Source organism: Schistocerca cancellata, chromosome 2 (assembly GCF_023864275.1).
Source record: "Schistocerca cancellata isolate TAMUIC-IGC-003103 chromosome 2, iqSchCanc2.1, whole genome shotgun sequence".
NCBI lineage: Eukaryota > Metazoa > Arthropoda > Insecta > Orthoptera > Acrididae > Schistocerca > Schistocerca cancellata.
In genome coordinates, this window is record NC_064627.1 from 768423064 (window position 1) to 768440320 (window position 17257).

Here is a 17257-nt window from a genome sequence, read left to right on the forward strand (position 1 = left end):
GTCCAGTCACAGGCATCTCCAACCCCATCAAAGGCAAGGCCATGTATGAAAGGAGCCATGTGATCTACTAAAACAATAGTGTCAAGGACAGTCTTTGGCAATGGAAATCTGAGATCCGTCAGATTCCTTATAAATGTGGCATGTCATACATAGGTCAGATGGTGCATACAGTCAGAGATCATTGCTGAGAACACCAGTGACATTACACAGCCGCAGTTTAACAAGTCAGCAGTCACAGAACACTGTCTATGAGAATTACACAGAACGGATTACAACCATTGTGTGTTTCTGACACAGATGCCTAACTTCTAGACTGTGTCACTGAAGAATGTATCTTGATTCAATTAATGGAACCATTTATCATTAATGATATTGGCTACATTCTTAGCAAGGCTTTAGAACCTGCACTTAGTGTGATTAAGAACAGGAAGGAGATATTGCAAAATGAACTGACTTCTGAGACAGGTGGAGCAAGATTGTAGATGACATCTGTGAGGCAACTCTTACAAGGCAGTCTCTTCATCAGCTTGCTTGCCAAAATGTTGTATCCATTGGACACTGGCATCTGGCTGTTCACCTGTGACCTATTCCATCAATGTGCAATTTGTTAATTCTGTCTTCTAAGCTTTCTAATGAGCTGTAAATTATTGACATGCAATGACATTTTATGAATATCTAACTTCCGAAGATAAATGTCTTTTCAGACTGTGCTTCAGTTTGTAGTCTGCGACTGAGTGGTTCTTCAGCATTTTACACTTGCTCATTATCAAACTAAATGAAGTGCTAGCCTCAGTTAAATTGCTTCTCAGTATATTATTTTTTAATATTTATACATTGCAAACACAGTTGAATTACAGTTCATTAGAAACCTTTGTTTCCTTTTTTAACTCACGAAAATGTAAACTGAACATCTTAATGATACATAAGCATAAATGTTAAAGATAGTATCCTGATGTTTATTTCTTAATTTATTGGTTTTATATGTAGACATTTGAGCATCCAAATTTCTTTTGATGTACCTGATACACTGTGTAAAATGTGATATGATGTACCAGCTAGTTTGTAAGTGCACACCAACCATTATGCAAACCGCATTTGGCATGCTTCATGGTGAATATGCCCCAAGTAAGGATGGCTTTAATCAATGTGCCATTGTAGGGACCAGTATATTCCACTCACATTCAGTTTTACTCATTTAAGTTTTTTATTTTTCACATGCTGAAAAGCTACCTCCTACACACACACACACACACACACACACACACACACACATACAGATATATGATGTTATGAAAGGAGCTATGTGAATATTCTAATTGTTTGTGTCTTTAAAAAATATTTAGAATTTGGTGAACAGTACTGTTTTTTATCTCAAATAATCCTGTGTTTGTTACTGGAATTTAGAGTTGGGGAACCTGAGAAGAGATATGCTCCTGTAATTTATTTTCTGCAATGTTCTTACAGACATCATATACAAGCAAAAATAGGCAATGATCATAAACAATAAAAATTGCATGTGGTGGTGCTGAGTTTCTCTTTTTTGTAGAAATGGCAGTCTTCAGCTTTATCAACAAACAGATAAAAGGATCAGCCCTTTTCAACATTGCACACTGATGTTAAAAGGAATATTTATCTGCAGTAAAACTGTAATCTTTTAGGTTTTCTCTGCATGATTGATTAATAGTGAGCTTCCAGGTATTCAGCTGAGTTGTTGGATCCACTTCCTGCACCGTATTTTGATGACCAACCTAATCATCTTCTTCCAGTGTTGTGAGTTTTGCTATTATGTGTACATGCTGCCTGGACTCCATCTAGACTGCAAGCTACTGTTGGTCTAATGCCACTATTTACAGGCAAATTTGTTTTCTGATGTCCACTTCACCCTTTGATGCTCTTTTGTTTTATTGAAGGGAACTGGCATTTTGCAGAGTATCAGTGCATACTCTATAACACAAAAGTGCATTCAAGGGTGGAGTGGACATTAGGAATTGAACTTGGCTATAAATAGCAGCACGAGAGCAACAATATCTCACAGTATGGTTGGAGTCCAGGCAGCAAGTACACATAATAGCAAGACTCACAGCATCTGAAGAAGATGGATAGATCAGTCATCAAAATATTGTGCACAAAATGGTAACAACAACTTGACTGAACACCTGGAAGTTCACTATTAATGCAGTAAAATTATTTCACTGTCAAATGATTTACTTTCATATTGTTGGTTAAAGCTGCATACAAAAAATAACAAAAGCAAGAATTATTTTTTTGTTTGAATGATATTTCTGCCATTTGACTGTTCAACTTCTTTATTTTATATTACTATCATGATTTTGGCGTTAAGTCATTAAAAGTACAACAACAGTGTTGGGTATAGTTAGATTTTGTTAAGTGAAGTTATCATCAGGATCTATTGAACTGGCTGTCCCAGCATGTAGATAAGTAAAAAGTCAACAAAATGTATGGTAGATGGGTAGCAAACATGTTTTTCAGCCATTAAACAACTGAAACACAGAATGAACACCAATACGGCAGTTTCATGTGCTGTTAACATGGTTTAGTGAAATCAACATGGTTCATTGCACATGTAACTAGTGTATTGGTGTTTTTCTGTGTTTCAGTTTTTTATGTCTGGAATACATGTTTGCTACCTGTCTGCCATACATTTTGTTGATTTGGTTCTCATCTGCACATTGGGACACCTAGTTCAGTAGAACCTGATAATGACTTCACTTAACGAAGTCTAATTATATCCAACACTGTTGTACTTGGTAGTGGCTTAAGGCTGAAATTATGATAGTAACATATAATAAAGAAATTGTACAGTAAAATGGCAGAATATCATTCAAACATTATTACTTGACTATGGCCCAAAAATATGAAAGATTCTTTTTCTTGCTCATGACAGCCATGGGTCTCATATCAGCAAGAGCAACATTATTGCAAAATGATAAACCTCAATCTCACTAGGCCACCATCCTATCACATTCTGACACATGCTGGCAGATGTTTCTCCTTACATGAGGCATAACACAACGTTTTCACAAACAAACAACATTCAAATGCTATTTCTGCATAAGAAACCAGCTGTTTAATCGTTACTTGTTTACAAACAGTGTAGTTGCACTAAAGTGCTAATCATTTGCACATTTAAGCATGTAGTACACTTCATGCCAAACTGATGTTCTTGCTTGCTGTCTTCCATGGTACAATTTTAATAGCCAGCAATGTAAATAGTTAGTGGGATTAGAAAACTGAGAATCACTGACAAGTACCTGAAATCTAGGATATGAAATTAACTTCAGCAGTTGAATTTAGCTTATTTAGTATACTTTGTACTCATCTGCATGAAGCATTTGCAGTGAAATGGCAATATTCTCTTCACATCAAAAGACTCTGCTTATGTGTGCTGTCTCTAGAGTAAAAGATTTCTCTGTATGATTCAAGAAAGTGGAGAGTCCCAGAAGATCTAAAAACACCTAACCCACCTGGTTATCACAGTGTGCAAATTCCACAATGTTACTGGCTGGTTAATTGTCCTCTGTGCAGGCAGTAAACTAGGCTGCACAGGCTTTAGCATCTCACACAGATCGAATGTAATTATCTCTCATATTCTTTGTTGTACTAAGCATAAGCTACAACAATACAAAGCACTGTCCGTCAAGAATACACAGAGACATAGCTAATAACTTAAAGTCTGTAAAAGATAAACTGAAAAGATTTCTCAGTCACCACACCTCCAACAAAATAATTAAATTTTCAAAGTCTTCATGTACTATTACGTTTTATTCTGAATAACAGTGACAACAGAGCCAGTACTGAGTTGGGTTACATATGAATAACAGTTTATGACACTGTTGATGTTCCTACATGTGATGTTTGCCTGCTTTATTTTCTCATTGATTGTCCTTGGTATCAACATACAGCAATGTTACACTTGCTGAAAAATGTTGGGTGGAAGTACAACACTGACTACTTTAAATGATGTAGCTGACAGGTACACATTTGCATTTCACAGTTCTTTACTTTCACTGATCACAACCCCCCCCCCCCCCCCCCAATAATACACAGTTATATGGCCAGTGCACTATTGTTTAACTTTCAATAAGCCTCATTAATAGTTTGCAGGCAAACATCAACATTCTGATACAATAGATTACTGTTGAACAACTACGAGCAATAAAAACCTAACCACACATTTTACAATATTTCAAATAAATTTGAACAGACACTGTCATTGTTTTAACACATGGCCTATTGGTGTAACACTTATTTCACAGTTAAGTTGATGCATTGCTGTTGTTCTGACCAACACAGGTTTCTTGCCTGAAACTCGGCCATGGACTGACTATCTTGGGACCAAAAATCAGGCCCTTATATATCATCACAATAATAGGCACTAAAACTACACATTGCTTGATGTTTAATTTACAGAAATTACAATTAAAACATAACTCATTAAATTAACTGAATACAACAAAAAATTCTGTCTTTTTAACAGTTTCTTCTACTACAAGAGTTAGGTCAAATTATTTGTTTAAATGATGAAATCAACAAATATAGTTATGCAAACAATACTTTGAACAAAACTGGTAATTAAGTTGGAATTAATTAAGGGCTGGCTTTGCTAACATGTTTTCGAATAGAGCCAAATAGATCCTTTAAGACAACTATTAGTTGTTCCTCCAAATGTTATAATTAGTATAGAATTTATATTTGTTTATAATTCAACAATAGAATTTAAGTTAGAAAACAATTACTGATTTCACCCTATAACAAAAGATACTAACTAGGAATAGTCAAAATAAATTAGAAAATCAATTACATATGTAGAACGAAGCACAAAATTAGAACTGGTGTTATATTCTTTAAAACTGAGGGCCAACCTTTCTCTTTTATGAAAATGCAGATTATAATCACATATGTTAATGGTAATCAGTCAAAAATGAAAAAAAAATTTAATAGGCAGATGGCAAAAGAAGAGGGGAAGTAAAAATATCCCAGCTTGCTTCATCACACACAGATAAACAGATTGTTTCTTCTAGACTATATTCTATCACAAGACAAGACCTGAGTGGTTGAGAATTTTCATCTACTAGAATAAAATCATAGTTACCTTACTGGCATCAGGACATACATAATAATCTCTCTACACAGGCATTACCGCAGTATTGTGATGAAGAACATGGAGGTCTGCATTGCCACCTGTGAAGACACACCACCATGCACAAATACACGCCTTGTCAGAAGACGCATTTTTTATAAATGTTTAGATAAATACAAATCATGCAAATCAGACCATGCCCACTGTCACTTTACAAGTTAAACCCAGAACTTACTCCAGAAAAAAAACAGCTATCCATTTATTTACATCACTGAGTACATTTCAATGTGCATTCTAGAAGGGCTCGCTCATAATATGATGGGTGAGCATCACACCTGTAGCTGATCACCTACTTTTTCATGAACCCTTCTCTGTGCATAGTAGACAGAGATATCAATCTTATGGAGGGTGTAGCAAAGTTTGGTGGCCAATGACCTTGCAGCAGTAGTAACTCCAGTTCTTGTCAGACTAAGTTAAGTGCTGTCAGGCTGGGCTAGCTCTAGGATGGCTGATCAGTACCATTGGGCCTTCATGGCCTATGTGGGTGGAGTTTAGTTTAGTTTTAGCAAAGTTTGGTGTAAGTTGGGTGATGTCACAATCCTAGTCATGCAAGGCATAGCACCCTCAGCACCTTTTGGATGCTGAACCAGTAGTTAGACATTGTCCCAACAGCTTATGAACAAGATAATGGTGAATATTTAACCTCTGGCCCATCTCTATCTGCCTCCAGTTTGCCAGTGGCTCCCCGTAATTTTCACCTGGTAAGTGACACATTATTGCCGTTCAACAGAGTTGATTTTATTTTTCATGTAACACTGCTATTATCCCATGCAGATCTGTGTTCTGCACTGAGGAAATGAATTGGTCATTGTACTATTGGTTTACATGTTGTTGTTTCGTGTAGTACTACTCACATATCAAGATACTCAATTTTGTGTCACTTCCTTAAGTTTGCTCAAGTAGTTGTTAGTTGTCATAACTTTTCCCCAATTTATGGCAACCAGTGTAAATCATCAGTGCCTTTCTCAATAACATTAACAACTATTTTTGCAAGTGTCACTGTTGAAAGCACTTTAAATGAAACCTCAGTGACTAATGGTTTCAGATTGATCAGTTTTCTGCCAGAAAATCAGTTTATGAGTCATCACTTACTTTTAAATGTTTCCAGTTTCACAAGAAGCTTATGATTATTTCCTACTAGCATCTTGAAAATTATAATATATATGAATGTTGGCATCTGATTTGTGCTTTGACTGTAAATTACTTAGCAAACTGTCAAGTGCAAAAATACAACTATGACATACAACCTTTTTTCCATGTATATATTAGATCGCTTCTTTGTTCAAGTGCAGAACATATCTGGGTAAATTGTAATACTATCTCCCAAGCACATCAATTTAATGTCTGTAATTACAAATGAGTTTTTGAGTGCAGCGCTGCATGTTCAGGCTCATTTGAAAGTGTTGTGTTAACAATTATGACAGGAAAAATATTATCTGCTAATGATTGGAGGGCAACAGAAAATTAGTGTCTGGGAGGTGCAGAGATCAACCTTCTATCAGATGTGTGTATTACACTTCACAAAATGGACATTATTGAGATTCAAGAAATGTTCAAAACAAGCCATTAACTAGCACCATGAACACCGAATGAAAAATGGCATGCCACAGTAATCACAAAGGTTCACATCATCAAGACTGATAGTGTTCAATATTCCAGTAGGTATCCACTCTTAAAGAAGGCATGTAGAATCACATAATCACATTGGTGTAATGGGATGATGAGAACTAATGGAACGTGATGATATGCAACTGGATGTGAAACAGTTTGTGATAGAGCTTATCGTGAAGCTGGCTATCCTTTAAATCATAACTGAAGGTAGTGAGATAATATGTTTATAGGCATGGGAAAAAATATCCAGAGGCTGAATTTGGTAAGTGATCCAGGTGGTATGAATTGAAATGTCACACACTTTACAGGAGGGATAGTTTGCTCTAAAGGAGTATGATTTTCATATGCAGACCAGTAATCAAGGAAAAGCAAGTTATTTTGACCAGCTATGGCCAAAAATAGTGCTCATATCATGGATGTAGTACTCTTATGCCCATTTTCCCACCCTTGCTTGCTGTGACATAAATATTCCCTTCTACCCTTGCAAGATCACACACACAAGAAAGAATTGTAGGGGCCAGAGCTCCTCCAACTTCTTGCAGCACATTAAATAACTTTCCTGCCAATCTACCACCCATATTTACAGTTGGTACAACTATACAAATGTGTCAAGGCACTGATGTTAGCTGACCTTGATACAACTCTCTTGGTGTCCCTAATTTTTGCAGTTTGCTCTGCATTGTCAAGTTGACGTTTCATTTGAAATTTTGTTATTTCATGTCCAACAATTCTGTAGCACTGTTTGAAGTTATGCAACTACCCACTGTTTCCCTTGAAATCAGTGTAATCTGTATCATATGCAATTTGATGTGCATAACATAGTAGGTCACTATCGTGCACATCCTTCAAATTGTATTGAGCATTCTTGAAATGCACAAACACAAGTTTTTGTAACAAGTGCACCTTGTCCTCCCTTGATTACACACAGTTGTATTGCTGTGGATTTATTCGGAATCTGTTCGTAATTGTTTTTTAACTGATCTTCCATTTATGTAGCTGTGTTTAGTACCTGCTCCTTAGACAACGATTTTCCTGAACTATGTTTCATTGGAGACGTAACTTGTGGCTCCCAATCCAACAAGGATGATGAATTACATGGCCTGACACCTGTTTCAGTATCACTTTCACTTGTTAAACATGTATTGTGATCATTGTACTCCTCATGGACATAGTCCATGCAGTTGAGCATATGTGTTGCAGAAACACTAATATTTCATGTGACATGTCTTTCTCACTTCACAAAATTCCAACTTCGGCAACTGTTATTGTAGATATAATGCAATGTTCTCTGTGTTTATCTTTGCCACTGATCTGCTTTGTATCAACACCACTAGCACTGTAACACCGTTGTGAGTTACCAGTCAAGTAAGTAGTTCAACTACGCTCCGTAGCCTCATGCTGTGCTCACCATTGGATACCTCCATTCTTGTCCCCTGTTGCCATTAGCAGCCAATATTATGGTTGCATGGTAGACAATATGTGGGGTGTCAAATGCTGTAAACATCATTGACCTTTTGCAACCTCCCACTCAAGGGGTTCCTTGTTAGTTAATCAGGTATGTGGCTTGCATTGTCAGATATTTCTCTATTAACCAAAGACTGGTTTGATGAAGCTCTTCCAACCATTTTATCCTGTGCAGGTCTTTTTGTTTCTATGTGATTACTGTGATGAATGTACATTACAGTACTTATGTAGAAGAGCAACCAGTCTTCAGACTGAAAACAATTATAACAACCAAATAAGAACATAGAGAACATCTATTTCTCTAGAACTGGTAGTTTTGCTACTTGATTCGGATTCAGTTTTGTTTTAATGGTTCTTCTTGAAATTATGTCCAGATATTCTGTGAGCCTTTAAAAAAAGTGAGAATTGCTGTGGTAACTGGATGCTGAAGAAAAGATCCTAACTAAGCACATCAATAAAATGACTGAACAAACTATGAAAACATACCATATTTACTCGAATCTAAGCCGCACTCGAATCTAAGCCGCACCTGAAAAATGAGACTCGAAATAAAGGAAAAAAAAGTTCCCAAATCGAAGCCGCACCTGAAATTTGAGACTCGAAATTCAAGGGGAGAGAAAAGTTTTAGGCCGCACCTCCAAATCGAAACAAAGTTGGTCCATTGTAATATGAGACACAATTTAGGTCGAATGAATGATGATACAGCTACAGTAGTTTGGTTCGAATCGAAAGCTTAGCAGTTAAGCTTTACCAGGTGGCCATTGCTATGCGTCAGGCGCTCCGTCCGTATTTATATGGATACCCTTCCTTTTTCACGTGCTTCGTCTGGTTGGAATGGATTGCTTATTTTGCTTTGATCTGATAAGTGCCGTTTTCTATGTTATAGGTGTTTACGTCAGTCACTCCAAGCTGAAAATGCGTTACTATACTGTGTCATGCATTGTTTGTCACATTCGATAGTGCGTGTTTACGGCCTGTCGCTGCTCGCGGCATGGCTTGCTTTTGTGCGCGCTACCGCCGCCTACAATTAAAAAAAAAGAGGAATCGTCTCATTAGTGAAACAATGGCAAGAGACTGCTATTTGTTGTTACACTGCTGCTTTCTTTGATAATGATCAACAAGAACCAAATAATAGACTGCCTATGATAGAACATGTTCTGAACGAGAGTTTGGCGAACATTTTTCTCCGTTTGAAACTCTTTGCGGCCGCTTCTTTAGTACATCAAATTCTGCATAGAAATTTGTCATCTTAGATTTAAAAATCTAGTCAGTTGCCGTGCTTCATTTCTGACTGTATCACTATTAGGCATAAGAGTAATACGAATATAAACATGACACGATACGTATATTCTTCCGCGTTTGCTGTTGTCTCACTCTAGTTTTGTAGTTTATTTGGCAGACGGGATTTAAATGAGATAGAAGCAAACACGAAAGAATACATGGCAAAATGTTTATATTCGTATTATTCTTATGGTGAAGAGAATACTGCATGTGATTCACATTTCATCAGGTTCCTATTAGCAACCATCTCTTATCACAGGTAGGAAAAAATTCAGAACGTAGAGTTGGCCATATTGACAAAAATCCCAGTATTACCAGTCGGATTTTCGTAGTACATTGAAATTCGAAGATGATCAATACGGAATTTGTATTTACTTCGTTGGATAATGTATGAAAAAGCAGTGGTCGAAACTCGGGCGGAGAAAAAAAACTCGTCTTCCAATTTTTTTTTAAATTTTATTTACTGACGCAGAGGTTTTGGCGCCAGTATTTATCTTTGTGCCTACAAAGGATGCCTGTGTAGCGCTACATATATTCGACGGCAGAAGTTAGTTGTGGCGGCACCTATCAACATTTTTCAGAACTTCCGCTTGATTTGCACTTGATTCTAAGCCGCAGACGGTTTTTTGGATTACAAATACCGGAAAAAAAGTGCGGCTTAAATTCGAGTAAATACAGTAGTTTGTGTATACCATAATTAATACATGAGAAAAATATGCTGGTGCTCACCTGATAATATTTATAACAGCATATGTGTCCCAACAATCAGCATACCCATTTGTATCAAAACACAAGCCAGAGATCCTAAAAATAAGGCTACATCACATTCTGGGGGGAAAATGCTACTATTTGATAGAACAATTTTTAGAGGATGACATGATAATTTGAGCTAGGGTAATTTAGTGTTAGATTTTTAGATACTATTTTTTATTATTGTTATTATTATGATCTCTGCCTTTTGTGTATATAAAACAAAATTGTATTATTGTTATGATGTTGTATATAAACATCATCTTTCTGTGTTTACGGTAAATTTTACCAAACTTCTGACGTGTCTCCTGTACCTGAATCAAATGATTTTGATTATGTATTTTATGAGACCAATAAACCACAGTTCATAAGTTTCATTAGAATTTAACCTCAAAATTACATATGAGTCTAATAAATTATGTAACTGAAGAAAGGATGAATTATTTCTTCTCTTCTAGTTCCATGAACTACACTAGAGATAAAACAGTCAACACTACTAGTGGAAGTACCACAGAAAATCTGACAGGCCTCCATGGAATCCTACAGAGCCTGGACTATGAAATAAGCAATGAATATGATGCATACTATGAAGATATTGAATACTTTAGTGAAGAGTAAGTCCTTTATAAAATTTTATTTTTGTATTTAATTCAATTTAATGATGTTCTTTTTGTCACATTTTTTATTTTACATAATAATTAACTATACAGTACTATAGTGAAGCTTTCATATTTCTGTCATAATATATACAAATAAATACACAGATTCTACTCATACATTGCCACTGGTCTCTATAATTTTGCATACTTTCAGTTATGGTATGAGCATAATCTAGCTACTCACTTTTCCTCCATTCTTCCACATTGGCTTTCTTCATTATGCACTAATGCATTGAAGCTATTCTTCAAGCTAAATATTTTCATGCAATTGATGGATGAAACCTATTTCAGGTCATTTAACTATTACAGCACTGAAGTTTCCCTCCATAAAATGTGAAGCTCTTTGTTGTACATTTTTAGTGACTGACATACAGAACATTAATATATAATATGTAACCTAGGAACATTATCCCTTAAGCTTCACTTTTCTTGAGCAGTCCTTCAAATGTCAGAAGAACATTAGTGTTTAATGTCCAACTGACAAAGAGATAATTGCAGACAGATCACCAGCTCAGGTAGAACAAGGATGAGGAAGGAAATCAGCTGTGTCCTCTTCAAATGAACCATTTCTGCATTCATCTAAATCAATTTAGGGAAACAACAGAATATGTACAACTAAATGGTCAGATTATCATTTGAATCATACTCCTCCTAAATAAAATTCAAATGTCTGAACCACTAGTCCACATTGCTTGTTTTACCTGAAAGAAGTTCTTTTTTGCTTGACAGTCTACACCTCTCACTGGAAGACACCATCACATTCTGTTTTTTTGGATGATGATGATGATGATTATTATTATTATTATTATTATTATTATTATTATTATATCCCCCTCCCCCTTTTCATGAATACTATCTCCAGATATTCAAAATTTGTCAACACAGTGAGCAGTTCCAACAAAATTGTAGGCAAATGTTATGGTGCTCTTTCTTAGATTGATACTTCTCCTATTTGTTTTCAGCTAATCTTCTGTCCTCTCTCTAGTAATTCCATGATGTGTGAATGGAAAATACAGATGTATCAGTACGTGCAACGTCTTCCACATCCAGTGAGGGCACCCTTGTCGGGAACACCACCAATGTGTTTCAGTTACGGATCTTAATATATATGTGCCCCCTTCTTCAGTATCAACCTCTACCTCTCTAGGGGATGAATTTATAAGAAACTAAATCCACATTACAACACTGAAGAACCAATAATACTCCCACGATGACAACTGCTGCCACTTCCAGATCAGAAAGTATTTCCCATACAATCTTGCAACATGTATATAGTGAATCTGTGGGGATGAGGACTCCCTTCATAATGTTCTACAAACATGCACAAAAGAACCTAGTCCCACATCCAGTCTATAAGCACATCTAATGTGTCATATACATCCAGCTCCTATACCAACCACATCTGTTGAAAAGCATCTCCAGACTGGGCAAGCTTAACAATGGCTTATGGCAACACTCAGAAACCCTTTCATCAAGCTCTGAAGTGAGTAATATCCTTCCTAAAATGGTCTCTATCACTCCCAAAAGATATACCACCATCCAGACAACTTGTAAGAATCCTAGTACATTGTTCTCTCACTCTCGCTCCCGCTAATTGTCACTTCACTTGGCCCATATCTTTGTGGATGGCTATGGTACAAAACATACATGATGTTTTCATCCATTATCTTCTATTTGCTCCTGTGACTAGTACATGCTGACCTACACTATCAAAAGGAAAGTTCCTTCATGAAAACTATTAACTTATGAGACGGAATTTCTGACCAGCACTTACTACCAGAGACAAAATATTTAGTACTGCCAAAAGACACATGGCAAGGAGATAGCACCTGACACTATCCTAACTTCCTTTCCCTTTCCCAGGGAGATAGGTTGAGAACAGTTAAAAAGGGCGGACAGGTCACTCAGACTCCAGGATGAGAGGTCTCAACCCTGGCAATGGTAGTGTCATGTAGTTTTCCTCTTATGTGTCTTTAGGCACCCCTTTATCCCCCCCCCCCCCCCCGCTCTCCCACGTTCTTACAACAAAAATAAATTAAATTAAAATACTCTTCTAAAATAAAACATATTTACTCTGTAGTTTCAAATATCTTTTATATAAAGGTGATAAAAGAGAATTTGTTACGACACTATTCTCTGAACTGAATTTACTGCAGAGATTTCTTCCTTTATTATACATCATGTCCACATTTGTGGATTCTTTTTGTTACAGAGATGGTGCATTTCAGTTCATCTGTTATTTTGTCTTCAATCTGTTACTGTCATTATTGAAACAGTAGCAGGCAGCTTCAATTTTTATAATCTGTATTATTTATTTTTACGTTTTGTGTTTTATAATGATACACTCTCTCTTATCAATAGCCATTACATCTTGTAAAGCAAACTTCAGTCTTCTTAACACTTTACACCTACAGTCACTTAAAAAAAGGAATCAAAATGTGTCACCAAGTGGCAAGCAGACTACTGACATTAAAACCAGAAACATTTCATATTCTGACTGCTTTCAGCACCATATTTTCACCTGTTGACAGATAGTGGAATTATCATTTTTTCAGCATACTCTGTGAACACACTGATTAGTGAAGATACGTACCACATTTTGGTGTCCTGCAGTATGTACAGCCTGCACTTCAGTACTCAGAACACTGTCAGCTTAATTGTAACCATCCATTACACTGTTTCTTTTTTTCCTCACTAGAGTCCAGCATCTACATCTACATCTACATCTACATCCATACTCCGCAAGCCACCTGACGGTGTGTGGCGGAGGGTACCTTGAGTACCTCTATCGGTTCTCCCTTCTATTCCAGTCTCGTATTGTTCGTGGGAAGAAGGCTTGTCGGTATGCTTCTGTGTGGGCTCTAATCTCTCTGATTTTATCCTCATGGTCTCTTCGCAAGATATACGTAGGAGGGAGCAATATACTGCTTGACTCTTCGGTGAAGGTATGTTCTCGAAACTTCAGCAAAAGCCTGTACTGGTCATTGTGGCTCTGTGTAATGCAGGACTCATCAATGAAGACAGCTCTGCACCAGCCAAGGAGATTTCAGGATGAGGATGTGTCTTGAGGCACCCAGCGTCATGGTGGGATATCAATCTGACTGTCGCCCATGGAAATGGAAATGAGCGTTTGGCATCATTGGCCGCGAGGCCCCTTACAGGGCAGGTCCGGCCGCCTTGGTACAGGTCTTACTGCATTCGACACCACATTGGCCAATCTGTGCACCAGATGGGGATGAAATGATGAAGACAACATAACACCCAGTCCCTGAGCAGAGAAAATCCCTGACTCAGCCGGGAATCGTACTCGGGCAGGATGACAGTCCGTCATGCTGACCATTCAGCTATCAGGGCGGACACACTGTCGCCCATGATACAGCCTGACATCCAGGAGTGGTGGTCTGGAGTGCCATTTGTTTTCATAGCTGGATCACTTTGGTTGCCATCATTGGCACCATTATAGCACAGCAGTATGTTGACAGTATTCTATGCCATGTTTTGTTGCCCTTTGTGGCAAGCCATCATGGGTATACATTTCAACAGGATAATGCCCGCCCACATCCCATAAGATTTTTTACTGATTGTCTTTGTGCTTCCCAAACCCTTCCTCGGTCAGCAAGGTTGCCACATCTCTTCCCAATTGAGGCCTTGTGGGGTATTATGGGCAGGCCCTCCAACCAGCTCAGGATTTTAATGATCTAACACACCAGTTGGACAGAATGTGGCATGATATCCCACCTAACACACCAGTTGAACAGAATGTGGCATGATATCCCACAGGAGGGCATCCAATGGCTTTATCAGTCAGTATCAAGGTGAATAACTGCTTGCGTAAGGGCTAGGGGTGGACCAACACATTATTGACTTGCTCAATTTGTGAAGCTCTATCTCTTGAATAACCAGTTTTTCTGAAATTGTAATCAATAGTTTGTCTGTATATGTACATCACATCTACTGATTTCTGTCCCTTTCAGATGATTAATTCATGCTGTATCTTCCCACTCCCACTCCTCCTCCCCAGCCCGTTGTATCTGAAGAAAAGCATTTTTATAGACGTCAGCTGTACACATTCACCTTTCCACTTTATTGGTTTCAGTTACTGTAACAAGAAAAGCTGTACATCAGATATAGATCAAAAATGCACACTGCTCATAAATGACTCAACAATGTACCAAATGCAATGATGTCCACAGTGGTACATAAAAAAGCCATAATTGGCTAATGTCATAAATCACACAAGTAGGTTAAATTCCAATATATAACAGGTTGCATAATGACTGCTGACAGTGAAGAGGTCATTAACTGTCAGCAGTCTTAATGGAACTTGTTATACATTGAAATTTAAGCTACTTGTGTGATTTATGACATTAGCCACTATGGCTAGTTTACATACTACTGTGGAATATTGTTGTATTTTATATACTGCTGAGTCGTTTATGAATAGTATGCATCTTAGATTCATCTCATGTACTGCTTTTCTTCCAGTGATAATCGTCATAATAACCAAAACTGATAAAGAATAAAGTTGAATGTGTATGGTTGATGGCTATAATAAGCTTTCCTTCAAACATTCTTTAAGGTTACATCCTTTTTTTTAAGACATTAGCCTTTGAACTAGTTTGATGTGGCCTACCATGAATTCCTTTCTTGTGCCAACACTCTCATCTCAAAGGAACACTTGCAACCTACATCCACTTATCCATATTCTGTACTCATAATGTCCATCCCATCCAACAGACGCTGTAATTCTTCTTCACTCTCACTGAGGATAGCAATGCCATCATCAAATTTATCATTGACATACTTTCACCCAAAATTTTTAATCCTACTCTTGGGCCTCTCCTCCCTTTCCTACATTGATTTTTGTTATGTAGATTGAACACTAAGGGTGAAAGACTGCATCTGTATTTTACAGTTTTCCTACTCAAAGCACTTCATCCTTGATCTTCCATTCTTTTTGTTCCCTCTTTATTTTTGTTAATGTTGCATATTACTCATCTTTCCCAGTAGATGACTCCTATTTTTCTCAGAATTTTGTACATCTGGTATCATTTTACACTGTTAAATGCTTTTTCGAGTTTGACAAATCCTATGAGCATGTCTTGATTTTCCTTAAGTCACACTTCCATTGCTGCTGTTGTTGTGGTCTTCAGCCAGAAGACTAGTTTGATGCAGCTCTCCATGCTACACTGTTCTGTGAAAGCCTCTTCATCTCCAAATAACTACTGCAACCTACATCCCGAATCTCCTTACTGTATTCAACTCTTTGTGATTCTTACCCCACACACTTTCCTCCAATACTAAATTGGTCATCCCTTGATGTCTCAGAATGTATCCTATCAGCCGCTCCCTTCTTTTAGTCAGATTGTGCCACAAATTTCTTTTTTCCCCAATTCTATTTAGTCCCTCCTCGTTAGTTACATGATCTACCCATATAATCTTCAGCAGTCTTCTGTAGCACCATATTTCTCAAGTTTCTATTCTATCCTTGTCTAAATTGTTTATTGTTTTTGTTTCACTACCATATATGGCTACACTCCATACAAATGCTTTCAGAAAATAATTCATAATACTTAAATGTATACCTGGTGTTAACCAAGTTAACTGCTTCAGAAAAGCTTTTCTTGCCATTGCCAGTATACATTATTCTCTGTACTATGGCCATCATCAGCTATTTTGCTGGTCAAATAACAAAACTTGTCTACCACTTCAAGTGTCTCATTTCCTAAAATAATGCCCTCAATCCAAACTAATTTAATTTGACTGCATTCCATTATTCTTGTTTTGCTTTTGTTGATGTTCATCTTATATCATCCTTGAAGAATGTGTCCATTCTACTGAACTTCCGTTTCAAGTCCTTTGTTGCCTCTAACAGAATTATAATGTCATTGGCAAATCACAAAGTTTTTATTTCTTCTTCTTGAACTTTAATTCCTGCTGCAATTTTTTCTTCAGTTTCCTTTTCTGCTTGCTCAGTGCACAGATTCAATGACGTTGGATATAGGCTACAACCCAGTCTCACTTCCTTCTCAACCACTGCTTCCCTTTCATGCCCCTCAACTCTTATGACTGCCATCTGGTTCTTGTACAAGTTGTAAATAGTCTTTCGCTCCCTGCTATCTCCAGAATTTCAAAGAAAGTATTCCCGTCAACACTATCAAAAGCTTTCTCTAAGTCTACAATTCCTATAATCATAGGCTTGCCTTTCCTAACCTACCTTCTAAGATAAGTCACAGAGTCAGCATTGCTGTGTACGTTCCTGTATTTCTCTGAAATCCAAATTGATCTTCCCCAAGGTTGGCTTCTACCAGTATGTAAAGAATTTGTGTTA

At 37.2% G+C, this 17257-nt stretch overlaps 1 protein-coding gene across 1 annotated transcript in view; it reads left to right on the forward strand.

Annotated features, from left to right (window-relative positions):
• The window catches only part of LOC126158394 (agrin-like), a 422061-nt gene that overhangs the window by 356035 nt on the left and 48769 nt on the right, over positions 1-17257 (forward strand). The window contains exon 24 of the mRNA XM_049916440.1: positions 10726-10881. Within this exon, the coding sequence (XP_049772397.1) occupies positions 10726-10881 (156 nt within the window). The remainder of the gene's footprint in view (positions 1-10725; positions 10882-17257) is intronic.